Here is a 27,001-nt window from a genome sequence, read left to right on the forward strand (position 1 = left end):
TTCCAACTGGAAATGGAATATATGGCTCTGGGTAGAGCTCAGGGTACTGATCTGGGCCAGAGATGGAGATGTGGGCCTCCCCACCATGTGGGAGAGCTGACGTTGGGGAAAGGTGAGCTCATCCCTCGCTGGGCTGATCTCCTTCCTGATCACATGGGCACCTGCTGTCCACACCACAAAGCTCATGCTTGCTTCCGTTCAGTCTCTGCCGCCTCATTTGTGGCTCACCTTCATTCTGAGTGCATCTCTGTCCAACAACACTGCGGGCAGAAGCTGCCCCATATTTCTCATTCTTTTTCCACACCTTGCACTCACTAGCACAGGGTCTGTTGAATACTAAGCTTGATGGTGATGAGAATAGTTTCTGTTATGTACAAGGCCTAATGTTAAGCCTTTATGCCTTTTTTTTTTTTTTTTGAGATGGAGTCTCGCTCTGTTGCCCAGACTGGAGTGCAGTGGCGCGATTTCGGCTCACTGCAAGCTCCGCCTCCCAGGTTCACACCATTCTCCTGCCTCAGCCTTCCGAGTAGCTGGGACTGCAGGCGCCCGCCACCACACCCGGCTAATTTTTTTTTTTGTATTTTTAGTAAAGACGGGGTTTCACCGTGGTCTCAATCTCCTGACCTTGTGATCCACCCGCCTCGGCCTCCCAAAGTGCTGGGATTACAGGTGTGAGCCACCGCGCCCGGCCGCCTTTATGCCTTTTTTGTTTGTTTTTGTTTTTTGAGACGGAGTCTTGCTCTGTCCCCCAGGCTGGAGTGCAGTGGCGCGATCTCGGCTCACTGCAACCTCCGCCTCCCGGGTTCACGCCATTCTCCTGCCTCAGCCTCCCGAGCCACCACGCCCGGCTAATTTTTTGTATTTTTAGTAGAGATGGGGTTTCACAGTGTTAGCCAGGATGGTCTCGATCTCCTGACCTCGTGATCCCCCCACCTCGGCCTCCCAAAGTGCTGGGATTACAGGCGTGAACCACCGCGCCCAGCCCCTTTATGCCATTTTATTGCATTCTCTGGATGACCCAACAAAGTAGGTAGTAGGAATCCTGCTTTACAGATGAGGAAGCAGGTAAAATAACAGCCCATGCCTAAAAAGTGACACCACTAGCAAATGGAGAAACGCGGCTTTGAACTTAGCTGTGTCTGACCCCAAGGCCTGCGGTCCCTCCACTGAGCAGGGTAGGATCCATCTACCCTGGCTGGGAGGTCACAAGGAAGAGAGGGTGCAGATTTGCCATATGGCCACAGGACAGGAACCAGGAGCCTCTGGGGACAGCTTTGAGTGGACTGATTCTTGGCTCGGTGGCAGAAAGAACCAACAACTAGTGGTGTCCAAGGTAGACAAGGGCCCCTCAGGAAGCTCAGGAAGCTGGGGAGACACGGTCTTTAAGGAGCCTCCCATCTTGAGCACTTATGGGTGAATGTGCTGACTTTTTTTTTTTTTTTTTGAGACAGAGTCTCGCTCTGTCGCCCAGGCTGGAGTGCAGTGGCACGATCTCGGCTCACTGCAACCTCCATCTCTCAGGTTCAAGCAATTCTGCCTCAGCCTCCCAAGTAGCTGGGACTACAGGCAAGAGCTACCACACCTGGCTAATTTTTTGTATTTTTAGTAGAGACGGGGTTTCACCATGTTGGCCAGGCTAGTCTCAAACTCCTGACCTCAAGTGATCCACCCATCTCGGCCTCCCAAAGTGCTGGGATTACAGACGTGGGCCACTGTGCCCGGCCTTATCTGCTGACATTTCAAGTGGGATGATAGCCTTGGCAAAAGTGCCCCAGCCACTTCAGAGAAAGGGAGGGAATCTAGCCAAAAGAAAAAGAATAATTTAAGAAAGCAGATTTCAGTGGGACGAGGGCTTCCGAGGATCTAAAGGGATGGAGTAGGAGAAGTGGGAGTGATTTTCAGGGAGGAAACAGTAATATTAAAAGTAGCAAGAACAACTTCCCAGGCATGGGATGACAGGGGGCTGCTGAGCACTGTGGAAAGAGCATAAGGAGCTGAATCACCACTGGGCATGGATTTCTTCCTTTATTCTCCATTTACTCAGTGCCCATCAGCAGCCTTGCATGAGATCAGCAGCTGCTGGGGGAGCATAGGAGAGTGCAGGATGAAGTAATAGTCTCTTCCTTTGGGAGACACACAGTGCAATCCTCAGAGACAAGATAAAAAGCCAAGTGGCTGAAAGGGCCGAACACATGCGAGGCTAAGCGATAAGAGCATGAGAACCAGGCCGGGCGCGGTGGCTCACGCTTGTAATCCCAGCACTTTGGGAGGCCGAGGCGGGCGGATCACGAGGTCAGGAGATCGAGACCACGGTGAAACCCCGTCTCTACTAAAAATACAAAAAATTAGCCGGGCGTGGTGGCGGGCGCCTGTAGTCCCAGCTACTCGGAGAGGCTGAGGCAGGAGAATGGCCTGAACCCAGGAGGCTGAGCTTGCAGTGAGCCGAGATTGTGCCACTCCACTCCAGCCTGGGCGACAGAGCGAGACTCCGTCTCAAAAAAAAAAAAAAAAAGAAAAAGAAAAAGAGAACCAGCAGGGAAGGCCCAGCCTTCCCCCACCAGCACACCAGGCAGAGCAGCCAGCGCCTAAGGAGAATCACAAAGGAACCACTGAAGCCTGCAGACGGTGAGCAGAACAATCGGAGCGAGGAACCTGCACAAGTCACAAAGGGTGATTGAGAAGTGTTCTCTCCATTTACCGGGAAAAAGGTGATAAAATAAATGTGCTCCTTGGCCGGGAGCAGTGGCTCACGCCTGTAATCCCAACACTTTGGGAGGCCGAGGCGAGCCGATCACCTGAGGTCAGGAGTTTGAGACCAGCCTGGCCAACATGGTAAAACTCCATCTCTACTAAAAATACAAAAAATTAGCCAGGTGTGGTGGCAGGCGCCTGTAATCCCAGCTACTCCGGAGGCTGAGGCAGGAGAATGGCGTGAACCTGGGAGGTGGAGGTTGCAGTGAGCCGAAATCACGCCACTGCGCTCCTGCCTGGGGAACACAGCAAGGCTCTGTCTCAAAACCAACAAACAAACAAAAAAGTCCACTGAGCCCGGTGCAGCCGCCTTTCACTTCTCTGAGCCTCAGTTTCTTCACCTGCAAAGCAGAGACACTGAAACAGCACTTTCAATCCAGGGTGCACAGCACAGGCACCACTTAAGTTTTAAAGACACAAGAGGCGGCCGGGCTCCGTGGCTTACACCTGTAATCCCAGCACTTTGTGAGGCTGAGGTGGGACGATCGCTTGATCCCAGTAGTTCAAGAACTACTGGGGGGACAGCTCATCTCTACAAAAAATAAAAATTAGCTGGGCATGATGAGCACCTTCCTGTAGTCCCAGCTACTCGAGGCTGAGGCAGGAGGATCACTTGAGCCCAGGAGTTCAAGGCTGCAGTGAACTATGATTGTGGCACTCCACTGCACCCTGGGTGACAGTGGGACCTCGTCTCTTAAAAAAAAAAAAAGTCCACTTTGGGAGGCCGAGGTGGGCGGATCATGGTAAATGGTAAAAATAATGGTAAAACTCTATCTCTACTAAAAACACAAAAATTAGCCAGGTGTGGTGGCGGGCGCCTGTAGTCCCAGCTACTCGGGAGGCTGAGGCAGAAGAATCGTTTGAACCCAGGAGGTGGAGGTTGCAGTGAGCCAAGATTGCACTACTGCACTCCATCCTGGGCGACAGAGCATGACTCCATCTCAAAAAAAAAAAAAATAAGTCCCAAGAGGTGCCCAGGATTCACCCTGGCACCACCAAATCTCAATCTCTAGAGGGAAAGCCTTCTAAGAAAGTTATTTCTCAAAAGATTTTGAAACCCAGTGTCATGAAGAAGAACTTAAGTGCCTTGCGCTCCATATTCTGTTTCCTCCAGTCATGGTCGGATGTAGTCTCTATGCACAGAGGCAGACTTACCAAAGTGCAATCAGTGCAACATATATGTATGTATATATTTTGAGACAGGGTCTGGCTCTGCCACCCAGGCTGGAGTTCAGTGGCATGATGTTATCTCTGCTCACTGCAACCTCCACCTCCTGGCTTGAGCCATCCTCCCACCTCAGCCTTCTGAGTTGCTAGGACTACAGGTACACACCACCATGCCTAGCTAATTTTTGTATTTTTGTAGAGATGGGGTTTCACCATGTTGCCCAGGCTAGTCTTGAACTTATGAGCTCAAGCAATCTGCCCGCCTCGGCCTGACAAAGTGCTAGGATTACAGGTATGAGCCACTGAGCCCAGCCCAACCAGTGGCAATATATCTGGAAAAAAAGGCCAATGTGAGGGCTGAAGGACCACAGATCCCAAACGCAAAAGACTCCAACCTCAGAGGCCCTGGAGGAAAACTGACTAGCTGAAATGGACAAGGATAAACACAAGCTCAGCACTGATGCAAATAACATAATCAATGGACGTAAGAAACAACAGAAAGTGCTTCCGGAGACGGGGGCTGGATGGCTGAGGACAGCAGTCACAGAGATAACTACATTTCATTGTAACTTGCTTGTTTGCCTTTTTTTTTTTAAGGTTTTTTTTTTTTTTTGAGACAGAGTCTGTCTCTGTCACCCAGGCTGGAGTGCAGTGGTGCCATCTCAGCTCACTGCAACCTCTGCCTCCCAGGTTCAAGCGATTCTCTTGCCTCAGCCTCTCCAGTAGCTGGGACTACAGGCATGCGCCACCACGCACAGCTAATTTTTGTATTTTTAGTAGAGACGGGGTTTCACTATGTTGGTCAAGCTGGTCTCAAACTCCTGACCTCAGATGATCCACCTGCCTCAGCCTCCCAAAGTGCTGAGATTACAGGTGTGAGCCACTGAGCCCAGTCTTTGTATGTCTTTTGAATGTTGCACAAATGAAAGTATTAGCTACATGCCAGTCACAGTGTCTCATGCCTGTAATCCCAGCACTTTGGGAGGCCGAGATGGAGGACCACTTGAGACCAGCCTGGGCAACATATCGAGACCCTGTCTCTAAGAAAATAAATTGGAAAAAAAAAAGCCAGGTATAGTGGCATGCACTTGTAATCCTAGCTTCTTGGGAGGCTATGATGGGAAGATTTTGTGAGCCCAAGAATTTGAAGTTACAGGCTGGGCCGAGGCCAAGGTGGGTGGATCACCTGAGGTCAGGAATTTGAGACTATCCTGGCCAACATGGTGAAACCCCATATCTACTAAAAATACAAAAAATTAGCTAGGTGTGGTGGTGGGTGCTATAATCTCAGCCACTGGGGAGGTTGAGGCAGGAGAATCGCTTGAACCCTGGAGGCAGAGGTTGCAGTGAGCCAAGATCGTGCCACTACACTCCAGCCTGGGAGACAGACTCCATTCAAAAAAAAAAAAAAGGAGTTTGAGGTTACAGTGAGCTATGATCACACCACTGCACACCAGCTTGGATGATAAAGTAAGAACCTGTCTCTTAAAAAAAATCATTGGCAGAGCACAGGTTTGAGAAGAACCTGGTTGGATGTAACTGGATGTGTAAAATAGAGGGTCTTCACTTGTGTCAAAGGCAGCCTGATTTGCAGCTTTTTTGTGTGTGGACAGGTGGCATCCTTATTATGGGGGGACTGTCCCTCTGATCTGTGCAGTTCATTCCTTGTCTCTGGTCACTGGGCCCTGGGCTGATCACCACCTTCTGAGCAGGACCCAGATTGACAAGCTAGACTACACCTAGAAAGGAGAAATTGGGATGGGGAAGGGTCAGGAAACTGCGGTAGGACTGAGTGAAGGGACCAGGGGCAGCCCAGGGAAGAGATGAGACCACGCGGGGCACCATCGCTGTCTCCAAATACCTTAACTGACACAAGGGAGCAGCTTTCTTTCTGAAGACAGAGCTAGCGCTGTGGATGAGCACTGCAGGAAGGCACTTCGGGGTCTATCAGAGGAAATTTTTGCTAACCTTTCGAGTTGTCTCAGAGTCGAATGTAGTAAGCTACCTGTCACCGGATGTGCTTGAGCTAAGGGCGCTGAACCACCTCTGTCAGAGATGGTGCATCCGCCACCAGATGTGACCCCGGGATGCGGAGCCTGGGGTCAGATCTGCGAGCCAGATAACAGCGGCACTCACTTCTCGGGTCTTCGTGAGCATTAAGTCAATGAACCCAGGGCACTAAAGCGCGACACGCAGTAGGCGCTCAATTAGTGGCGCCTCGCTCTGTACTCCAGGAAGCCCAACCTTCTCCCTGCGCCTCAGTTTCTCCCGACGTCCTCGGTGGCGCCATGGCGCCACACTAGGTACCTTCGGGTTCGACCTCCCGAGCAGCTCTACACGCTGAGGCCCCGCGGCATTTTGCGGCCGAGGGCACCCCTCGGGACTGGCGGGCCCCGGGAACTGCGCCCCTGGCGGGTCCTCGCTCCGACCCCGCCTCGACGGCCCCGCCCCCTCCTCGATGGCCCCGCCCTGTCCCCCTCCCGCTGGAGCCGGCCCGGCCCGCGCTCCTTTAAGGCAGCGAACGGGCCGAGAGAAGCGTGTTTCGCCCCCTCCGACGCCACCGAGGTAGCGGCTTCACCTTTAAGGCGGCGCTGGGGCTGCTGGGAAGGCCGGCGGGATGGAGGCGGCGGGACCAGCTCGCGGCTGCGGGTCCGGGTGAAGCGGGAGGCAGCCAGAGCCGGAGCCGGGCCCGAGCACCAAGCGCAGGTCGGCGCGGGCCGATTGGGCCGGGAGACCCGGTCAGGCTCTAAAGCGGGGGAGGAGGCTCCGGGTCGGCCTAGGGGAGGGGGTCGTCGTAGGCGCGGCCTGCGGGAGGATCGGGCCAGCCCTGGTAGGGGGCGCGGTCCCGGGTGGCCCGGGGCGGGGGCGCGGCCTTTTCAGGGGAGGCCGCAGGGCGTTGCGCTGGCCTAGGGGAGGGGTCGTCGTGGGCGTGGCCTAGAAGGACTAGGGGCCGCGTACTCAGCCCCTCTAGCGGGAGGGCCTCCGCAGGGTCGGCTCGTCGGGAGGATGGGCTCCGCGGCTTGGCCTGCTTGTTGGGGATGGGGCTGTCCGAGGGGCTGGGCCCGGATCGCCGGAGGGGCCAGGGTCTCCTGCACAGTAGTGAGCCCCCACGTTCCCCATACCTGTCCTGGTTAGGGGGTCCCTGGGGAAACCCGGACACTGAGCCGCCTAAGTCGGCCTAAGCCGGTGGTCTGGGGCCGAAGCACGATCCGGCTGCACCGCATTGCGTCTCCCAGGCCTAGACAAGCCGGGCGCGCCCTCTGTAGGCCAAGCGCGGGCACGGTGCGGGCCGCCGGCTGGGGGACCTGGGCACACGGGAGACTCAGGCGTCCGTGGACCGCCTGTTTACCTAATCCGGGGCGGACGGTGGTGTGGCCCCAGACCCGGCGCCCGCCTGCCCGCACCCTCGTCCTCACAGACGCCACAACCATGGCCATGATGGTGCTTCCGCGGGAGGAGAAGCTGAGCCAGGATGAGATCGTGCTGGGCACCAAGGCCGTCATCCAGGGACTGGAGACTCTGCGTGGGGAGCATCGTGCCCTGCTGGCTCCTCTGGTTGCGCCTGAGGCCGGCGAAGCCGAGCCTGGCTCGCAGGAGCGCTGCATCCTCCTGCGTCGCTCCCTGGAAGCCATTGAGCTTGGGCTGGGGGAGGCCCAGGTAGGTCAGTCTGGGGTACTGAGGTGGGCGGTCACTGGAGGGATCGAGCCTTCAAGAGGAATCCGGTAATGTAGGAGAAGAATCTGAGCAGGGAACCGTCTGTTTCCTGGAGCCCCATGTTAGGACCCCAGTAAATACCTTTTGAAGAAATAAATGCACTTTGGCGACCCCAGCCCTGCCCCAAGAGACCATGATCACCCTCGCCCCCACGCAGAGCCCTATTTCCGGCTCCCCTCTACCTAAGGGAGACTGGATGGCATATGAGAACAGAAAGAAAATCCTTAAGGAAACACAGCCTCCCACCAATTCACTCTTCTATTCACTCGCCAACAGATGAATTATTGAGTGCCAGCCAGGGTGTTAGGTGGATACAGGGCCCAACAAAATAGACAAGATTCCTGCCCTATTAGAGACAAAAACACACATACAGAAATAATTGGTTGTTACAAATTGTGATGAGTTCTGCAAAGAAAAGAACAAGATTTTATGATCGCTCACAGCAGCGAGTCTTGTCTACTGGTCAGGCAGGACTTCTGTGAGGAAATGACAAACTGAAACCTGAGGGAAGAAATGAACCAGCCTCCAGGAAAGGGAGGCAGGGGAGAAGTTGCATGTGCAGAGGTCCTAGGGTAGGAAAGAGATTGTGGTGGAGGAACTCGGGGAAGAACTGTGTGACTGGAGCTTCATGGAAGCGAGAGAGGGACAGAAGAGGCCTGGGAAGAAGCCAAGAGCCAGATCATGGCCTGGTTGGTTTGGGTTTTATTCTCAGGAAATCAGAAAGCCTCTGGAGGGCTTTAAGCAGGCAGGCAACACAGTCTGACTTGAGTTTCTAAAAACTCTCTCTGGCTGAGATGTGGAGAATAAACCTCAGTGGGTCGAGGATGGAATCACTCTCCAGTGAGTGGTTAGGAAGCCACTGCTGGAATTCAAATGAGAGCCGGTGCTTGGAATTAAGGGGTGGCTATGACGGTGGAGAAAAGGGACCAGTTCTGGATGTTCTGGAGGTAGATCCAGCAAGACCTGGGGGTGGAATAAGGGAGAGAGAGGAAGGCAGCATCACTCCCAGGTTTGTGATTTAAGCAAATTAAGGGAGGAGAGGGCCTTGGTGGATCAGAACTTTGTTTTGGCCCCCTTTAATTGAGGCTGCAAGGATGATATGCAGTTGGAGATGTCCAGGAGCCATTGGGATGTACAAGGAGTTAGACTTGTTTTATTCCCTTCAGAGCTTGGCTGAGCCCCTGCCTGGCATGGGAACCCTGGGGAAGTTGTATCATTTTGGTTTCCTTGTCTCTAAAATAGGGATCATGCCATCTGCTGTGTACACTTCCAGGCTGTTGGGGGAATTTTTTTTTTTTTAAAGCTAGTGGTTATGGAAACACCTGTCACTTAGGCATTTGCTAACCAACTACAAAGTACAGGGTCTCAGACAGCCTGTCTGCAAGGACATTCACTCCCTGCCAGTTGGCCGTCAGAGGCAGGGAGGACCACTCAGGGGCCCCATGCCTGGTGGAGCACACGCACTCTCACAGAGGGGGGGAAACAGTCTGCACAGAGGGCATGGGCAGCAAGGCCAAGTGTGAAGCTGGAGCAAAGCGGGAGGCGTGACTAGCTGGAGACACCACTGCAGAAATGACCCTGGACCGTGAAGGACCGGGAAAGGGTGGAGGCCAGGTGTGGTGGCTCATGCCTGTAATTCCAGCACTTTGGGAGGCCCAGGTGGGAAGACTGCTTAAATCCAGGAGTTCATGAGATCCCGTATCTACAAAAAAAAATTTTTTTTTTTTGAGAGTCTCGCTCTGTTGCCTAGGCTGGAGTATAGTGGCACGATCTCAGCTCACTGCAGCCTCTGCCTCTCAGGTTCAAGTGATTCTCCTGCCTCAGCCTCCTGAGTAGCTGGGACTACAGGCACGAGCCACCACACCCAGCTAATTTTTGTATGTTTAGTAGAGATGGGGTTTCACCATGTTGGCCAGGATGGTCTCGATCTTCTGACCTCGTGATCTACCCGCCTCAGCCTCCTGAAGTGCTAGGATTACAGGCGTGAGCCACCGTGCCTGGCCAAAAAATTTTTTAAATTAGCCAGGTGTGGTGGTGTGCACCTGTAGTCCCAGTTACTCAGGAGGCTGAGGTGGAGGGACCACTTGAGCCTGGAAGATAGAGGCTGCAGTGAGCTGTGACGGTGCCATAGCCCTTTGGCCCAGGTGACAGAGTGAGACATTGTCTCAAATTTAAAAAAAAAGAGAGAGAGAGCAAGAAGGGAGGTTGGACCCTAGGCAGGAAGGCAGGAAGAGACTGGAAACTAAGGAAAGGAGTTATAGAGGCTGGGGAGAGGGGTGGGGGTTGAGGCCAAGGCCTTTGGATACTTTTCCTGCCCCTGTGGCTCCTCATGCCCACTGAGCATTTGGGACACATGCCCCTTCCCTACCTGGGAGCTGCAGAAAGGCAGGGGATGCTGTGGCCCCCTCAGCAGAAGTGGGGATGGAGTCTTTGGGTGGCCCTTCAGCCATCTAGCAGAGTTCTGTGGGCAAGCGCTAGCCCTGGGGCAGGGAGCAGTAACCTAGTGGCTGTGGCAGCAGGGGCTTGAGTACAACCCAGGGAGAGACGAAGGAAGGGGCTAGTATCTCAGGGAAAGCACAGCACCCCAACTAGCCCTTTTGGGGTTCTCCTGATCCCAGAAGGAAGGAACTGGGGACTCCCAAGCCTCCTGGGTTTGGGCTTTGCACTATGGTGTGTTTGGGGCCTTGAGGGGATTATCCCTTGACAAGGAGAGAAAAGACCTGCAGCTCCTCACTGTAGGGCCACGCCTGGCCCTTCACTGGGTCCCAGAGCCCAACTAGGCCCAGGCTACAGTCATAGGCGAGGGGGTCGACAGGGCTCTGACCCTTACCTGGGCTGGTTGCACAGGTGATCTTGGCATTGTCGAGCCACCTGGGGGCCGTAGAATCAGAGAAGCAGAAGCTGCGGGCGCAGGTGCGGCGCCTGGTACAGGAGAACCAGTGGCTGCGTGAGGAGCTGGCGGGGACACAGCAGAAGCTGCAGCGCAGTGAGCAGGCCGTGGCCCAGCTCGAGGAGGAGAAGCAGCACCTGCTGTTCATGAGCCAGATCCGAAAGTTGGATGAAGACACCTCCCCTAACGTGAGCTCCTGCCATGGTCACTGTTGCCCAGCAAGGGGGCCTGGGAGCAGGGAGGGGCAGCATGGAGCAGATTCGGCTCCACCCCAGCCCATGGACACCCCGGCTGCCCTGTGCCTCCTTCCCTGACGCTCATCCTGTCTTCCTCCCCAGGAGGAGAAGGGGGACGTCCCCAAAGACACACTGGATGACCTGTTCCCCAATGAGGATGAGCAGAGCCCAGGTACAGATGGGCAGTTCTGGAGTGGGGGAAGGAAAGGTTGTGTGAACTCTTGGTCCTTGGGACTGAGTGGCTGCCATGTTCCTTCCTGCCTCACTTCTGATCATGACATCCTAGTGTATTAGAGCTTCAAGAACGGTTGTACGTGCTGCTGCTTCTCACATCCCCCCAGCTCTGTGGGGAGCAGACATCACAGTTAAGAGCTGTGGAGTCCCAGCCTGGTTTCCAGTGCTGCTCTGCCACTAGCTCCCCTGACCCTTGGGAGAGTTCTCTTCCTCTCCAAGTCACCTCTGAGGGAGGCACATGCAGCCACAATGAGGCCAGTGCCTGTTTTGCTCATGGTACTGGTTATGCATTGGGGCCTCCACTCTGTACACAGGGACACAGGCTCAGAGGTTAGGCAAATTGCCCCAGGACACACAGCCTGAAGTACTGGAGCTGGGCCTCTACCCACTGTTTCTATGGGGTAACTAGACCCACTCTATAAATGGGGACACTGAGAAAGAGTGGTTAGTGACTTGCCCAGTGCCATGTGTCAAGTGGCTCAAAGGCACAGCTGGCATGTGCCATCCCAGCCCAGTGGGCAGATGGTACATCTGACCTCCTGCCCTTGGCCCTGCAGCCCCTAGCCCAGGAGGAGGGGATGTGTCTGGTCAGCATGGGGGCTACGAGATCCCGGCCCGGCTCCGCACCCTGCACAACCTGGTGATCCAATACGCCTCACAGGGCCGCTACGAGGTAGCTGTGCCACTCTGCAAACAGGCACTCGAAGACCTGGAGAAGACGTCAGGCCACGACCACCCTGATGTTGCCACCATGCTGAACATCCTGGCACTGGTCTATCGGTGAGGACTCTCTGGGGGTGCCCAAATTCTTCTGGAAGGCTTCATCCCTGGATCACTAACCCTTGGTGCCTGCTGTGGGCCAGGACTCGTGGCCCACCTGCGTGGAGCTGGGCTACAGATGCAAATAAAACTGTCTAGTGTAAGAGAGAGGCTTGGCCAGAACTGGGGAGGGACTGCACATGAGGACTCCAGGGGTCCTGGGGAGTCCGCACAGCCTCTCCAGGCACCAAGGCTGGAGGAGGGGCTTTGCCAGAAAGTGAGTTTGCCCAAACACAAGAGGGCTAGAAAAGGTTCCCATGGCAAAAAGCCAGCATGAGCAAAGGCACTGGGACCTGGAGAGCGGGACACGCTAAAGGGGCAGCAGGAGAGCCATGTGGCACCCAAGGACACTGGGCACCAGGCAGTCGGTGGGACCCCAGCACCACGCACCCCAGCCAATTGTGAGAAAACTGCCTACAGCCCCTGGAGCTCAGAGAGCAGGAGCTGAGCAGGTCTCCCCACACTCTGGGTCTCACTCTGTCATACTCACTCAGTGAGTACAGGAGTGACCACAGGGATTGCAGACCACTGGGGAGGGCCTTGAGCTGGAGGACAGCCTGACCATGCTCCACCTGCTCCCAGGGATCAGAACAAGTACAAGGAGGCTGCCCACCTGCTCAATGATGCTCTGGCCATCCGGGAGAAAACACTGGGCAAGGACCACCCAGCTGTGAGTGAGGGTTGGGTGGGAGGTGGGGGCTGTGCCCTATCCCCTGCAGGTCCCAGAGTCCTGCAGGGCCTGGGTCACAAAGCTTCCGTTCTCCCACCTCCAGGTGGCTGCGACACTAAACAACCTGGCGGTCCTGTATGGCAAGAGGGGCAAGTACAAGGAGGCTGAGCCGTTGTGCAAGCGGGCACTGGAGATCCGGGAGAAGGTGGGAACAGGCAGGACTGGGCAGGCCGGGGGTCTGGGAGGCAGGGGCCTGGGCAGCCCTGAGCCCAACCCCTGGCTCCCTCTCCCATCCCAGGTCCTGGGCAAGTTTCACCCAGATGTGGCCAAGCAGCTCAGCAACCTGGCCCTGCTGTGCCAGAACCAGGGCAAAGCCGAGGAGGTGGAATACTACTATCGGCGGGCGCTGGAGATCTATGCTACACGCCTCGGGCCCGATGACCCCAATGTGGCCAAGACCAAGAACAACCTGGTACCTTGGGGCTGGGAGGGGCTGGAGGATGGGAAGGAGGGAGGCAGGGATGAGGTTGGGGAAGGAGAGAAAAAGGCTTGGCTGCATGCATCCTGCTCACTCTCTGGGTCTCCCGCTTCCAGGCTTCCTGCTACCTGAAGCAGGGCAAGTACCAGGATGCAGAGACCCTGTACAAGGAGATCCTCACCCGCGCTCATGAGAAAGAGTTTGGCTCTGTCAATGGTGAGTGCGTGGTCGCCACATGCCTCTAGCCCATCCATCCCAGGCCCGCCCTGCCATCAGCACCCAGGACAAATCCCTCAGCAGGGCAGGCCCTCAGGCTTTGGCCTGGCTGGTCCCCAGCCTCACCCTCAGATGGTGCCCAGCCACCTGTGCTCACGTTTGCACACATGAGCACATACCCAACTCATGTAGCCCCCTTGGCCTGCCAGTGCCTCACACACCTTTGCATCCCCCTTCTCCACTGGCGACTCTTGCTCACCTTGAGGGCCTGCTCCAGCATCTCCCACTCTGGGAAACCACCTCTGGCCCCGGATGGTCAGTCATCTCCTGCTCCTGAGTCCCTTGGAGCCTGGCCAATCATTCAGGCCTAGCACATGTCTTGGGCTGTGGCCTGAGGTGCAAGGATCTGTTCTGCTCATCTCTTTGTCCAGAAGAGGGTCAGTAATGTTTTGGGTCTTATTCTTGTTCATTCATTCAACGAAGCCCAACTGTGGTCTCCCCTCCCCTGACCCCAGTCCTGTGTCCAGCCCAACCAGGTGAGACCTATATGGTAGGCTGGTGACAGTCCCCTTTCTCTCCCCAGGGGACAACAAGCCCATCTGGATGCATGCAGAGGAGCGGGAGGAAAGCAAGGTAGCTCTGTGGGGCAGGCTGGGCGGTTGTCAGAGGAGGCTGGGATGTGCAGAGGGGGGCCTGCTCTCACTTCGTGTGACCATTCTTTCCTCCAGGATAAGCGCCGGGACAGTGCCCCCTATGGGGAATACGGCAGCTGGTACAAGGCCTGTAAAGTAGACAGGTGAGGGGGGCAGGGCTGGGCTGGGGAGCAGGGCACGACAGGGCGGGCTCCACATTCCATACTCTCACCCCCAACACACCCCTCCTCTGCTGCTCATCTGGCAAGGCCCAACTCACAGGTCACCTGTCCCAAGAAGGCTCTGTCTCCTAATTCTCAGCCTAATTCTCTTGCTCCAGGTCTCCCAGCTTTTGGTCCTGGTGACAACATCCCATGAGGGCCCTGGGGTGATTTCCCCAGGACAGAAGAGGCTGGGTGGGCCCAGCACAGGGGTTGACATGGGAGGGAATGGATTCTGGCTACCCCAGAGGTCCATGCTTCCTCAGGGCCCCCTGTGGGCTGGGTGCCAGGATGGGCCCTGGGTCTGGGGGGAACATGGAGTTTGAGACTGTCCCATCCACAGCCCGACAGTCAACACCACCCTGCGCAGCTTGGGGGCCCTGTACCGGCGCCAGGGCAAGCTGGAAGCCGCGCACACACTAGAGGACTGTGCCAGCCGTAACCGCAAGCAGGTGGGGCTCCATGCAGGAGGGGGTGGGCAGACACCTGTGTGGCCCTGGGTGTGGCCCAGTCACGGCTTGATATCCCTGCCCCTCCCTCAGGGTTTGGACCCTGCAAGCCAGACCAAGGTGGTGGAACTGCTGAAAGATGGCAGTGGCGGGCGGGGAGACCGCCGCGGCAGCCGAGACGTGGCCGGGGGTGCCGGGCCTCGGTCTGAGTCTGACCTCGAGGATGCGGGACCTACAGCTGAGTGGAATGGGGTGAGTTCGGGGGCTGGGCCGGGCCAGGCTGGGAGCCTAGGTGGCCAGCAGGGCCTAGAGGCGAGCCTGTCCACCTGCAGGATGGCAGTGGCTCCTTGCGGCGCAGCGGCTCCTTTGGGAAACTCCGGGACGCCCTGAGGCGCAGCAGTGAGATGCTGGTAAAGAAGCTGCAGGGGGGCAGCCCCCAGGAGCCCCCTAACCCCAGGTGAGCCCCCCACCAAGGTGAGCCTCAAGAACCACCCAGCAACCCCGGATGAGCTCCTGACCCAGAGTGTGCCCCACTGACCCCAGGCAACCTCCCTATCCCTCTCAGGCTCCACCACCCACCAGTCTGCTCCCTCCCCAGCCCCACCCTGCTCCCTGCCCCCGTCTCCCCTGAGTTCCTCCTTGGGCAAATCCCAGGCTGTCCTTTTCCCTCAGGATGAAGCGGGCCAGTTCCCTCAACTTCCTCAACAAAAGCGTGGAAGAGCAGACCCAGGTAAGGGCAGGCGGGTGTCTGGGCACTGGGCAGCTGCGGCCGGGGCTGCATGCGCGCTGCCAAGCTTCCCTCCAGCATGCCTCTTCATCCAGCAACAGTTCCTGGCTCTGTCTCAGGCCTACTTTGGGGTGGACAACGGGGAGACACATGAGGGGAACCCAGCCTCTCCTGGGGGTGGACGTGTAAGTGATCAGTGCTAACACAGTCACCGTGGAGATGGGTGGGAGTGTCAGGGCACCAGGGCGTGGCCTTGGGTCAGAACTGCCATTGCCTCTGCCCAGCTCAGGGACTCCGGCTGCCTCTGCCGGGTCAGGCCCCTTCAGGCCAGGGCAGCACAGACTGGCAGCAGCACAGGGCTGAGCCACCTGCCCCCTCTGCCCACAGCCTGGAGGCACAGGTCTCTCTGACAGCCGCACTCTCAGCTCCAGCTCCATGGACCTCTCCCGACGAAGCTCCCTGGTGGGCTAATGCTGAAGGGGCAGCCAGTCACCAGAGCGCCCACCTGGCACACCCCCCTCACCCCAGCCCTGCGCATGGGCCTGCTGCTTGTCCCACCTGTCTCTCCCACAGCCCCTGTCTTTTCTGTTCAATCTCAGGGTAACCTTCTCCCTTGTCATCTCAGCCTGAGCCCTGGAGGCTGGGCCTGCCCACTCCAGCTCGATCCCTTATTTATTCCTTCCAGCAGGGCCCTCTTCCCTAGGTTCGGGGCCAGCAGGAGGTGCCGGCTGGAGTCTCCACCATAGACTCAGTGGCCTGGCCTCCCCGACCCAAGAACACTAAGCACTCGCCGGCCCTTCGGCACCCTCGCCCTCCCTCCCGACTCAACCCGGCCGTTGCTTCTGTATATAGAGAAATAAGTTATTGGCCGCGCCCCTCCCTTCAGTCCACGGTACTACCCGGGCCCCCTCGTCCCTCTTCTAGTGGTACCGCCCAGGCCTTAATCACCCCCATTCCGTGCGGTGGTATCTCCCAGGCTCCACATTCTTGGGAGCGGCGCCTCCCAAGGGGGTCCTGGGACCTTCTCGCGCTCCTCCTGGCCTCTGAGGGATGCGTCCTACCCCCGCCATCGCCCCGTGCCCCAGGACGGGGGCCTTCCCTTAGTCCGTCCTCCCACCGCCGGGCCCTGCCCCGCATCCCGGCCTTATGCACTGCCCCTCCCACCCGCCCCCGCCCAGGCACGGCCCGACCCCGCCCCGGGCGCCGCCCACCGAGCCATCCTGCCACGCCTCCTCCCACGCCTGCTGCTTCTCGCGAGGGGCGGCGACGGTCCCCTGGTGGCAGGAGGGGCTCCCCCTGTTGCGGGTGAGGCGGCTGCTATTTTCAGATGTTGCTGTAGTAATAAAGACGGTTTGAATCTGAGCCGGGCTTGTTTTGAGACGGAGGTCGGGGTCCCCCAGCGTCTCTAGACTGGGGTGGAGCCGGGAAGGGTCGTGCGTGAGTGGGGGACAGTGTGTCTCGGTCAACCGCTGTCCGCGCAGCTGGGCCCAGATACTCTGCCCCACCCCGGAATTGTGTGGGGGCCCACAAGTCAGGCTTTCCCTAAAACACTCAGTTGTGGGGTTCTGGAGACCGCGGGCTCTTATGAGCTCTGCTCCTCACAAAGTTTTTGACCTTGAGTGAGTTTCCCGAGACTCAGTTTTTTCATCTATGAAATGCGGGTGATGACACGCGGCTGCGAGTTAGGAGTGCCCAGTACACGAAGAACCCTGGACAAATGAACTTTTACTAGTCTTACTAGAACCCACATTCTCATTTAATGTTCACAATGTGGGTATTGGGAGGGCAAGGATGACTGCCTCCGTCAGACAGATGTGAAACGTGCCAAGCCCAGCCCTAAATTGAGCTTTTTAAACACCGAGTCGCGGTCAGGCTTTGCAGCACTGTCCTCAAGCCTAAGTGCGTCCGGCGTGCAAACTACAAGCCCCAGAAGGCAATGCGCCAGCAGTGATGGGCGTGGGCGCGGAGGCGCGGGCTCCCCGACTACGCCTGCGCAGCGGGGCTGAGTTGGAGAACATCTCAGACTACAAGTTCCGAGAATCAGCGCGGCGAGGACTGAGAAGAGGACGTTTGCGCCTGCGCGTCGCGGGCGGGGCCTCTGGGGCGGAGTGGCCACCATCTTGGAACGGGAGGCGGAGCAGAGCCGACTGGGAGCGACCGAGCGGGCCGCCGCCGCCGCCATGAACCCCGAATAGTGAGTGAGCCCCGCCCGCGCCGTCCAGCGCAGCCTCGATCCCGAATACAGGGCCGTACGCTTACCGGGGTTGTCTAGCCCGTGTCAGGACTGTGCGGCGTCCCCACATCCGGGTCCCTCTTCCGCTGACCTCCCCCCCCCACATCCGGGTTCTGCCCCTCCCCCCAGGGGCCCCGGGACCCCGGCTCAACACCCCGACCCCTCGCACCCGGGGCCCAGACGTGGCGACCCCGAGGGATAGCTCTTGGAGTCCGAGACACCAGTCCTACCAGGCCTTATCGGTCAGATGACCCCGCAGTCCCGGTCACTTCAGGCCTCAGTTTCCCCACCTGCTGCTTGACAAGTGTCCCGGAGTTTTGGAGCCCGTCTTGATAGTTTCTGGTCTCGGGTTCAGGCTCGGGCCCTTTAGGTCGGGCAGTGAATCCCTCTATCCTCTTTCTCCTGAAGCCCGGCTCCTGGGGCCGGCCCAGAAGCTAGCCAACTACGCGGGAGGCCCCGAAGAGCCGCTTGGGTCGCGTCTCCCGCAGGTCCTCTCTTCCGGGGCTGCCTCCTACCCTTTGCCTGGGTCGCGCTGTCCTGTCGCTCCCGGCGGTCCGTCCTTTCCCGCCCTCTCCTCGCTTTTGCTCAGGCCCCCAACGCCACCGTCACACCCCTTCCCTTGGTTGTCACACTGCCTGTGAAGTTTAGATGAATATGGAATTTGCTCTCCCCCTTCCAGTGGGATTCTCTGGTCCTCAGACTCTCCTCACTGTTGGTCACTCCCCCTGCGGGTAGGTGGCCCACATCTCATGCCCAGGACTAGTAGTTTTCCCCAAGTATCAGTTATCTTCTTCCTCTTCTGCCACTTCCTTTTTCTCCTCCACATCCAGGTCTCAGATTTCCTTGGGGAAGGGTGAAGCTCTGAGCTGGATTGGGAGGGGAACAGAGAAGGGAACCAGCAGGCTCTCGAAGGGACTTTGGAGTCTGACAAACCTGGTTTGAGTCTTAAAGCGATAAACTGTGTAAGTTAGGGCAAGTCACTTCCCTTCTCTGGCCTCTGGTTTCCTCATTAGTTGACAGTGACAAAACTGACTTCATTGAACTGTTGTGAAGATTAAATGAGATGATGCATTTAAAGTACTTCACACAGGGTCTGTCCACAGGTTGGAACTCAATAATATTAAATGTGATTACCTTTTACCTTTTTTTTTTTTTTTTTTTTTTTTGAGACAGGGTCTCTCTCTGTCATCCAGGCTGGAGTGCAGTGGCGCGATCATGGCTCACTGCAGTCTCCAGCTCTTGGGCTGAAGCAGTCCTCCTGCCTTGTCCTCCTGAGTAGCTGGGAATACAGAGGCACACCACCGCAACTGGCACATTTTTAAATTTTTTGTAAAGACAGGGTCTCGATATGTTTCCCAGCCTGATCTCAAACTCCTGGGCTTAAATGATCCTCGTGCCTCGGGCTCCCAAAGTGTTGGGATTACAGGTATCAGCCACTGCACCCAGCCTCAAGTGCAATTTTCATTGCAACTTGACCACCTCTTCCTGGTGACTTTATAACAGGTTTTTTTTTGTTGTTGTTGTTGTCTCCAAAGAGATGGGGTTGGCCGGGTGCGGTGGCTCACGCCTGTAATCCCAGCACTTTGGGAGGCCGAGGCGAGTGGATCACGAGGTCAGGAGATCGAGACCATCCTGGCCAACATGGTGAAACCCTGTCTCTACTAAAAATACAAAAATTAGCCAGGCATGGTGGCGCGTGCCTGTAATCCCAGCTACTCTGGAGGGTGAGACAGGAGAATCGCTTGAACCAGGGAGTTGGAGGTTGCAGTGAGCCGAGATCGTGCCACTGCACTCCAGCCTGGTGACAGAGTGAGACTCCATCTCGAAAAAACAAAAGAAAAGAGAGACGGGGTCATGCTGCATCACCAGGCTGGTCATGCACTCCTAGGCTCCAGGGATCCTCCTGCTTCAGCCTCCCCAGTAGCTGGGACTACAGGCACACACCACAGCACCCGGCCATCAAGTCTCTTTACATGGGTTTTCCACTTAATAGGTTCTAGACTGGGCCCTGGCTTCTAATTCTGGGGCCTCCTCTGCCAAGCCAGGCACACCACAGGGCATGTACTGGGGATTCCCTAAATAGCCCCTACTGGACCAAACCATGAAGTCTCAGAAATCAGGGTAGGATACCCAGCTCTGTCGCCTTGGCAGGTGACATGCCTCTCTGTGTCTTGATTTCTTTCTCCATAAAGTGAGAATTTAGACTCAGCAAGCTGAGAGCCCTTTGGGCTAGCTGTTTGTGGAGGGAGGCATCAGCCCTCCCTGACCGGGACTGGTGGGAAGATCTGGTGAGCACCATAGTATTCTAAACCAAGGGATGGCCAGGTGTAGTGGCTTACCTCTGTAATCCCAGCACTTTCAGAGGCCAAGGCAGGTGAATCAATTGAACCCGTGAGTTTGAGACCAGCCTGGGCAACATAGTGAGACCCCATCTCTACAAAAAATGAAAAGATTAGCCAGGGGCCAGGTGTGGTGGCCCACACCTGTAATCCCAGCACTTTGGGAGGCCAAGGCAAGTGGATCACCTGAGGTCAGGAGTTCGAGACCAGCCTGGCCAACATGGTGAAACCCTGTCTCTACTAAAAATACAAAACTTAGCCGGGCATGGTGGCAGGTGCCTGTAATCCCAGCTACTCGGGAGGCCGAGGCAGGAGAATTGCTTGAACCCGGCAGGCGGAGGTTGCAGTGAGCCAAGATCGTGCCATTGCACTCCAGCCTGGGCAACAAGAGTGAAACTCAGTCTCAAAAAAAAAAAAAAAAAAGATTAGTTAGAAGTGGTGGTGGATGTGGACACCTGAAGTCCCAGCTACTCGGGAGGCTGAGGTGGGAAGATCACTTTGAGCCCGCGAGGCAGAGGCTGCAATGAGCCGTGATCACTTCAGTGCACTGTAGCCTGGGTGACAGAGTGAGACCTTATTGCTAAAAAAAAAAAATAAAAATAAACCAAGGGATGCCTCATGGGGTGGGGGAATCCTGTAATTGTGACTCCAGGATGATGGTAGGTGGGCTCCCTGCCTCCCTTCACGCCTTCCCATCTTCTCTCTCCAGTGACTACCTGTTTAAGCTGCTTTTGATTGGCGACTCAGGCGTGGGCAAGTCGTGCCTGCTCCTGCGGTTTGCTGTGAGTAAGAAGCCTCCCATACCATCCACCTGGGGTCCTGACTGGCAGCTGGGGGGAGAAGGGACAACCCACAGCACAGTAGTTTCAAGATCTGGGAACCAGGGGTGAAGCTGTAAGACCTGCCACCAGCACATCTGCCCTGAACAAGACAGGGCTGGCCAGCTGAGTGCTGGGAATTGGGGCTTGGTGGTTTGGAGACCCAGCTGGGGCAGGCAGCTGGAGGGAGGCTCTCCAAGTGGGCCTCACCTCATTCACTCCCATCATTTCACTGGCCCCTGAACTTCCAGGATGACACATACACAGAGAGCTACATCAGCACCATCGGGGTGGACTTCAAGATCCGAACCATCGAGCTGGATGGCAAAACTATCAAACTTCAGATCGTGAGTGTCGCTCTTCCCAAAATCCCCGGTACAGAGGTATCCGCCTTGGGAGGGAAGGGACTCTGGGACTCTGGACCTCAGCTGACCTGCTCCTCTGCCTCCTGTCTCCTAGTGGGACACAGCGGGCCAGGAACGGTTCCGGACCATCACTTCCAGCTACTACCGGGGGGCTCATGGCATCATCGTGGTGTATGACGTCACTGACCAGGTACTCCTGGACTAGCCATCCTCAGCTTGGCCTCCTTAGCCTTAGGTCTTTGACTCTTCTTTTTCCTCCTTCCATCCTCTCTTTCCTGATGCTTCCTGGAAAGGACACTGTATTTGTCTGCTTGCAGGAACTAATTAGGAAAAAGAAAAAAAATAGGTGACTGTACTTGGACTCATTTCACAAGGAGGGAAACAGCCACAGAAATGGATCCTCCGAAGGCCCTGCTGCAGGTTCTGGCAGGACAAGGCCTCACACCTTCCCTCCCCGCCAAGCCAAACTTGCCACCTTATTGTAGACCTTCTGGGCACCTGTGTGTTGTGGGAGTTTAGTCAGGCATTTGGCTGCTATGCTGGGCCTGTGGCTTCCTGTGTGAAGACACGGTGCAGGGGGACAATTAGAGGGCCTTAGACAAAGAAGCGGGGAAGCTTGAGATCTGGGCCCAATGCGAGCAGAGATCCAGAAGCTCTGCCTCCAGCAGCAGCGTTAGAACCATGTGACTGGCGGTGGTAGCAAGAGCTGAAAATGGTTCCATGAAACCTTGTAGTTTACAGAACCTGGCCCAGCCCTCAGATTGCCTCTGATGCTCAGAAGAGGTCTGTGTTCCCATCGCACAGGTAAGGAGTTGGGCTCAGGATGGTGAGGTGACTTGCCGAGGGTCCTTCAGCTAGTCCGGTGGCAGAGGCAGAAAGCCTGGATGGCTCATTCCACCTGCTTTGTTTTTTTCTACCAAATGTTGTTGCTTAACAGGGCCAAGCCCTGGAGATAAGGAGAAGCTTAAATCAGCTGTGGGCCGGGAAGAGTCCCTGTCTGAGGAGCAGCCGGGCTCTAGCTCACCAGGGACTCGATGTCCCCAGCTCTGGACGAGCGGTGAGGAAGCTACATACCACCTAGAGAGGTTACCAAGGCCCACCTGACTGCCGTATATCCAGTGACCTTATTTCAGCAGATTGACCTCTCGTGGCTTTGGACACTGTTCTCTTCTCTCTCCTTGAAAAGTGGACCGTCCCCAGCTCCTCAGTCTCCTGCAGCACTCGATTCTCTATTGTCAGTGTCTATTTGCTGGTCTGTCCAGTGCTGCCTCCCATCACCCTGTGTTTGGTGCTTCTCCACTGCCCTGGACTCTCCTCCTTACTCTTGTGCATGGCTGTGGCCACTCTGTGGTTTGCTTTTGCCTTGTGTTCTGTGATTCCTGCATCTTAACAGCCGTGGCTGTGGCGTCCCTCCTCTGTCCATGTCTACGCTGGCACTTTGTGTCTGTATTAATCCTGATCTTCATGATCTTCTCTAGTAAACTAAATGGTGGGGTTTGTGTTTTCTAGATGAGGAAACTTGCTTGAAAAGGTGTTAAGTAACTTGCCGCTGGTCTCACAGGAAGGGCAAAGCCAGTTTTGGAGGACTCTTAGCTTTTGAGCACACCCTTTCCCACCCTCAAGCAGCCTCTGCAGAACTCAGATGTCCAGCGCTGGCCTATCTCTCCCCAAACCAGTGCCTCCATCCCCATTTTTAATATTTTTATTTATTTTAAGACGTGGGGTCTCACTCTGTCACCCAGACTGCAGTGCAGTGGTGTGATCATCGCTCATTGTAACCTCAACCTCCTGGGCTTAAGGGATCCTCCTGCCTCAGCCTCCTAAGCCACTGGGACTATAGACACACCACCATGCCCCAGCTGCATCCCCATCTTTGTGACACAATCCTTGTCAGCCTGACCAGAAAACTCTTCCCTCCCCCATCCAGTCAGTCTCAAGTCCCCTCTATTCTCTCCCCATCATCTTTCTCAAATCTGTCCCCTCATAATAATAGCAGTAATGAGGATAACAGCAGCTCTTGCCAATTAAGCACTTGTTATGAGACAAGCCTGCATTCATTCTCTTCATGCTCACAATCAGCCCTTCTGGGAGGTACTGTTTATAGAAATGAGGAAACTGAGGCTCAGAGTGGTCAGGTGACATACCTGGGGTCACACAGTAAATGGCTGAGCCAGGCCTTCAGCAGCGGTGGTCTGACTAAATCCTGTGTGCTTCCCCGGCTCGGTGCACGTTCTCTTCCCTGGGTTATTCCAACCATTCGCAGTTGGTCTCTATCTTGCTAGTCTGATCTGGCCTCTGCCTCCTGTCAAGACTAGCATAGGTGTGATTCTGTTGCTTCTGGCCTAAGAAACGCCCACTGGCTCGTGGTCTAAGTCTAAGACTTAGCCAGGCTAAGACAGTCTGTGCTCTGGCCTCTCCCCAATCCCCCCTCTTTCCTCCCCGCTTCTCCCTCTCCCCTTTCTCCTCCCCCCTCCCTATTCCCCTTCCCCTCTCCCCTCCCTGTTGAGTGTCTGCATCCCAGCAACATTCCATTTCCTCCCATTCCCCAGAGACACCATGCCCCTCCCATTCAGTGACCTGGCACATGCTGGCTCCCCAGCTGGCACCTCTCCTGCACAAGGCCAGTTATCACCTGCAGGCTTAGGTCCACTGTTGCTCCCACCTCAAGCAGAGGTGGTCTGGGGGCTCCCCAGCCCCTGCCTTCTAACCTGTTTTGCCCTTGTATGTGGCCTGGTCTATTCACCTAGTGTCCCGTGAACATGTTAGGGCCGGGCCCAAGTGTGATTTCCCCCTTTGTCCCCAGCACTTAGCACAGGACCCAACTTGGAACATGGCAGGAGGTCTAAGTTTGAGCCCGTGTGATATCACCAGGCCTCTGGCTCCTAAGGAGGAAAAGTGGCCCTAGCTTGAGCACTTTCCTGAAAGTCCTGCCTTTGTGTGTGGGGTAGGGGCACAAGCTGCTGGGAGAGTCTGAAGCCGAGTAATGAGGCTGTTGGTGCCAAAAGTAGGATGAATTTTAGGCTGTTCCCAGGATTCTTGTCTCCCCACAGGCCAGGGCCGCCTCTGAGAGGACCCTCGACCTTCTGTGCTCCAAGGCTTCAAACCTCAAAGGGATTTTCAGGCCACGGTGGGAATTGTGACTTGCAGACCTGTTACTCTCTGTTCCTGTCTCCCTTCCGCCCTGTCTTTGCTTCTCACATGTGGTTAGGCCTGCAAGCGTCTCAGGAAGAGAGACAGCTGCAGGGAGCAGAGCTGGCAGGCCCAAGTTGGGGCAGCTGTTGAGGTGTTGGGGCAGTTGGCAGGCTGCTGGGGCTGTTCGGGGTCTTGGATGGAGGAGGGCAAGGAGGAAGGTTCAGCCTGGAGCAGAGGGCTTCCTCTACATCCCTGAACCCAGGACTCAAGGCACCCGGAGCTGTACTGTTCCCCTCAGAGAAGGTCTTGTTCTCCGGGCCTGGGGTAGGGGTGACAGGAGCAAAATAACTTTGGCCCCTGGCCCCCTTTAGGAATCCTACGCCAACGTGAAGCAGTGGCTGCAGGAGATTGACCGCTATGCCAGCGAGAATGTCAATAAGCTCCTGGTGGGCAACAAGAGCGACCTCACCACCAAGAAGGTGGTGGACAACACCACAGCCAAGGTAGCAGATGGGCTGGTCTGCCCATGGTGGGGGCACTGGAGCCTGCTGCCCCTCACCCTGCTCTCCCCTCCTCTTCTCTCCTCTCCCTTGTCAGGAGTTTGCAGACTCTCTGGGCATCCCCTTCTTGGAGACGAGTGCCAAGAATGCCACCAATGTCGAGCAGGCGTTCATGACCATGGCTGCTGAAATCAAAAAGCGGATGGGGCCTGGAGCAGCGTCTGGGGGCGAGCGGCCCAATCTCAAGATCGACAGCACCCCTGTAAAGCCGGCTGGCGGTGGCTGTTGCTAGGAGGGGCACATGGAGTGGGACAAGAGGGGGCACCTTCTCCAGATGATGTCCCTGGAGGGGGCAGGAGGTGCCTCCCTCTCCCTCTCCTGGGGCATTTGAGTCTGTGGCTTTGGGGTGTCCTGGGCTCCCCATCTCCCTCTGGCCCATCTGCCTGCTGCCCTGAGCCCCAGTTCTGTCAGGGTCCCTAAGGGAGGACACTCAGGACCTGTGGCCAGGCAGGGCGGAGGCCTGCTCTGCTGCTGCCTCTAGGTGACTTTCCAAGATGCCCCCCTACACACCTTTCTTTGGAACGAGGGCTCTTCTGTCGGTCTTCCTCCCACCCCCATGTATGCTGCACTGGGTTTCTCTCCTCCTCCTTCCTGCTGTCCTGCCCAAGAGCTGAGGGTCTCCCCGGCCTCTACTGCCCTGGCTGCAGTCAGTGCCCAGAGCCAGGAGTGTGGCCAGGGGATCCAGGACCTGGGATCCAGCGCCCTGGGCTGGACCTCAGAACAGGCATGGAGGCCACAGGGGCCCAGCAGCCCACCCTTTCCTCTCCCCACCGCCTCCTCTCCCCTCCCACACTCCCAGCTCGAGCCGTCCAGCTGCGGTGGGGTCTGAGTATATCTAGGGCGGGTGGGTGGGTAGCAGCGCTGGGCCTGTGTCTTGAGCCTGGAGGGAGTCTGCTTCTGCCGCCCTCTGCCCTGCCAGAGACAGACCCATGCGCTGCCTGCCCACCGTGCCCCTTTGTCCCCATGTGAGGTGGAGGCGGAAGGCCCACCGTGCCAGAGGCTGGGCACCAGCCTTAACCCTCACTCTGCTAGCACCTCCTCCCTTTCCCCGAGGCAGCACATCTGGCTCACTCTCCCCTCGGTCTCTGGAGCCCACCAGGGAAGGCCCCCATCCCCTGCCGCTACTTCTTTGGGGAATGTGGGTTCCATCCAGGGTTGGGGGCCTCTCTGCTCACCCACTCTGCACCCAGGATCCTAGTCCCCTGCCCTCTGGCACAGCTGTTTCCTGCAAGAAAGCAAGTCTTCGGTCTCCCTGAGAAGCCATGTCCCTTGTGCTGTCTCTTGCCTGTCCCACCTGTGCCCTGCCCTCCAGCTTGTATTTAAGTCCCTGGGCTGCCCCTTGGGGTGCCCCCCGCTCCCAGGTTCCCCTCTGGTGTCATGTCAGGCATTTTGCAAGGAAAAGCCACTTGGGGAAAGATGGAAAAGGACAAAAAAAATTAATAAATTTCCATTGGCCCTCGGGTGAGCTGAGGGTTTTTGCAAGGAAGTTGTGGTGGCCAAGTGTGGTCTGTGGTCTAAGCCCAGCCTTGGGGTGGGGGGATGGAACTGGAACACTGGGCTTGGTGGGGTGCACGGGGGTCCTGGCTTGGTTTCTGTGTCCTAAGGCTGCTGGCGAAAGCCCTTGACCCCGTTTCCTGGGGCCAGGAAAGCTGCTTGTGCTTCTGTGGTCTGTCCCCAAGGGCCCAGCACCGTTCTGTCAGGGAAAGAGGCGGGCGGCCTTCAGCTCATACCTGCCGTGCCCTCGCCAACTCCCGCGGGGCACACGGCAGAGGTGTGGGGTCGGGCAGCCGATGAGAGGGCCCCCACTGCACCTGGCCCGACCTCCTTCAGCGCCCCCCAAAACCCCGCTGCCCCCATTCAGCCCCTGTCCTGGCTTCACTGTGTGTCCCAGCCAGGTGCTTCTGCCGCCTCCGACAGTGACAAGTGCCTCGCACTTCAGCCTCTGCCCTGAGCGCCCGCCCGAGGGGGCCGAGTGCGACCGTGCTGGTGGCTGGAGTGCCTAGGGGTGCGGGGTGCTGGGGGGCGGCCGCGTCTATGCTGTCCGGAGGGTGAACGGCCGCGAGCTCGTCGGGGCTGGGGGTGGCGCCCGAGCCGGGCGGGCAGACGAGGGGCGCGCGGAGACCCAGCCCCGCCCGAGGCCGCTCGAGCGGCGGCCCCGCCCCCGGCTCCGCCCCGCCGGCTTCGCGGGCTGGAGAGCGAGGGAGCCGCGGGCGAGGGATCGCAGGATGAGCGATCGGGGCCCGGGCAGCCGGCAGCGGACGCGCCCCCCGAGCCCACCGGCCCGCGCCCCGCGCCCCCCACGGCCCCGCGGTCCCGGTCCCGGCCGCATCACCCACCTCCCCCGAGCCGC

General features: G+C 57.1%; 2 protein-coding genes and 1 long non-coding RNA gene across 15 annotated transcripts; 2 read left to right on the top strand and 1 right to left on the bottom strand.

Moving 5' to 3' along the window:
• Positions 1–6,389: 6,389 nt before the first annotated feature.
• Positions 6,390–16,566, top strand: KLC2 (kinesin light chain 2). Of its 12 annotated transcripts, none has more exons than XM_063643619.1 (17): positions 6,427–6,624; positions 7,337–7,575; positions 10,480–10,710; positions 10,861–10,930; positions 11,550–11,772; positions 12,394–12,481; positions 12,585–12,686; positions 12,780–12,953; positions 13,076–13,175; positions 13,759–13,808; positions 13,904–13,971; positions 14,372–14,480; positions 14,571–14,729; positions 14,810–14,934; positions 15,150–15,207; positions 15,300–15,389; positions 15,592–16,566. In XM_063643619.1, exons 2-17 carry the CDS (start codon positions 7,348–7,350, stop codon positions 15,673–15,675), a joined length of 1,959 nt encoding a protein of 652 aa, XP_063499689.1. In that variant the 5' UTR covers positions 6,427–6,624; positions 7,337–7,347; the 3' UTR covers positions 15,676–16,566. The 12 variants fall into 12 exon arrangements, with proteins under 12 accessions (XP_063499710.1, XP_055118715.1, XP_055118641.1 ...); XM_063643627.1 differs by having other exon boundaries at positions 6,440–6,483; positions 7,300–7,575; XM_055262602.2 differs by having other exon boundaries at positions 6,464–6,624; positions 7,300–7,575.
• LOC129472891 (uncharacterized) lies at positions 8,319–10,397 on the bottom strand. The gene is made up of 2 exons (XR_008654138.2): positions 10,001–10,397; positions 8,319–9,334 (listed from the first exon to the last, which is right to left on the bottom strand). It is a non-coding gene; the product is annotated as an uncharacterized lncRNA (long non-coding RNA).
• Positions 16,567–16,607: 41 nt separating the features above from the next.
• On the top strand, positions 16,608–26,137 carry RAB1B (RAB1B, member RAS oncogene family). Of its 2 annotated transcripts, XM_055263086.2 has the most exons (6): positions 16,608–17,398; positions 20,486–20,558; positions 20,846–20,941; positions 21,054–21,149; positions 24,463–24,594; positions 24,689–26,137. In XM_055263086.2, exons 1-6 carry the CDS (start codon positions 17,385–17,387, stop codon positions 24,881–24,883), a joined length of 606 nt encoding a protein of 201 aa, XP_055119061.1. In that variant the 5' UTR covers positions 16,608–17,384; the 3' UTR covers positions 24,884–26,137. The 2 variants fall into 2 exon arrangements, with proteins under 2 accessions (XP_055119061.1, XP_055119150.1); XM_055263175.2 differs by lacking the exons at positions 21,054–21,149; positions 24,463–24,594 and having other exon boundaries at positions 17,245–17,398.
• The last annotated feature ends 864 nt before the right edge of the window (positions 26,138–27,001 follow it).

Source organism: Symphalangus syndactylus, chromosome 1, assembly GCF_028878055.3.
Source record: "Symphalangus syndactylus isolate Jambi chromosome 1, NHGRI_mSymSyn1-v2.1_pri, whole genome shotgun sequence".
Classification (NCBI taxonomy): Eukaryota; Metazoa; Chordata; class Mammalia; order Primates; family Hylobatidae; genus Symphalangus; species Symphalangus syndactylus.

Coding starts and splice junctions, on each gene's coding strand:
- KLC2 (XM_063643606.1), top strand. CDS start 7,348: ATGGCCATGATGGTGCTTCCGCGGGAGGAGAAGCTGAGCCAGGATGAG. Junction 12,687..12,779: donor CACTGGAGATCCGGGAGAAG/GTGGGAACAGGC, acceptor CTCCCATCCCAG/GTCCTGGGCAAGTTTCACCC. Junction 13,809..13,903: donor AGGAGCGGGAGGAAAGCAAG/GTAGCTCTGTGG, acceptor TCTTTCCTCCAG/GATAAGCGCCGGGACAGTGC.
- RAB1B (XM_055263086.2), top strand. Junction 20,942..21,053: donor AAACTATCAAACTTCAGATC/GTGAGTGTCGCT, acceptor CCTGTCTCCTAG/TGGGACACAGCGGGCCAGGA. Junction 24,595..24,688: donor TGGACAACACCACAGCCAAG/GTAGCAGATGGG, acceptor CTCCCTTGTCAG/GAGTTTGCAGACTCTCTGGG.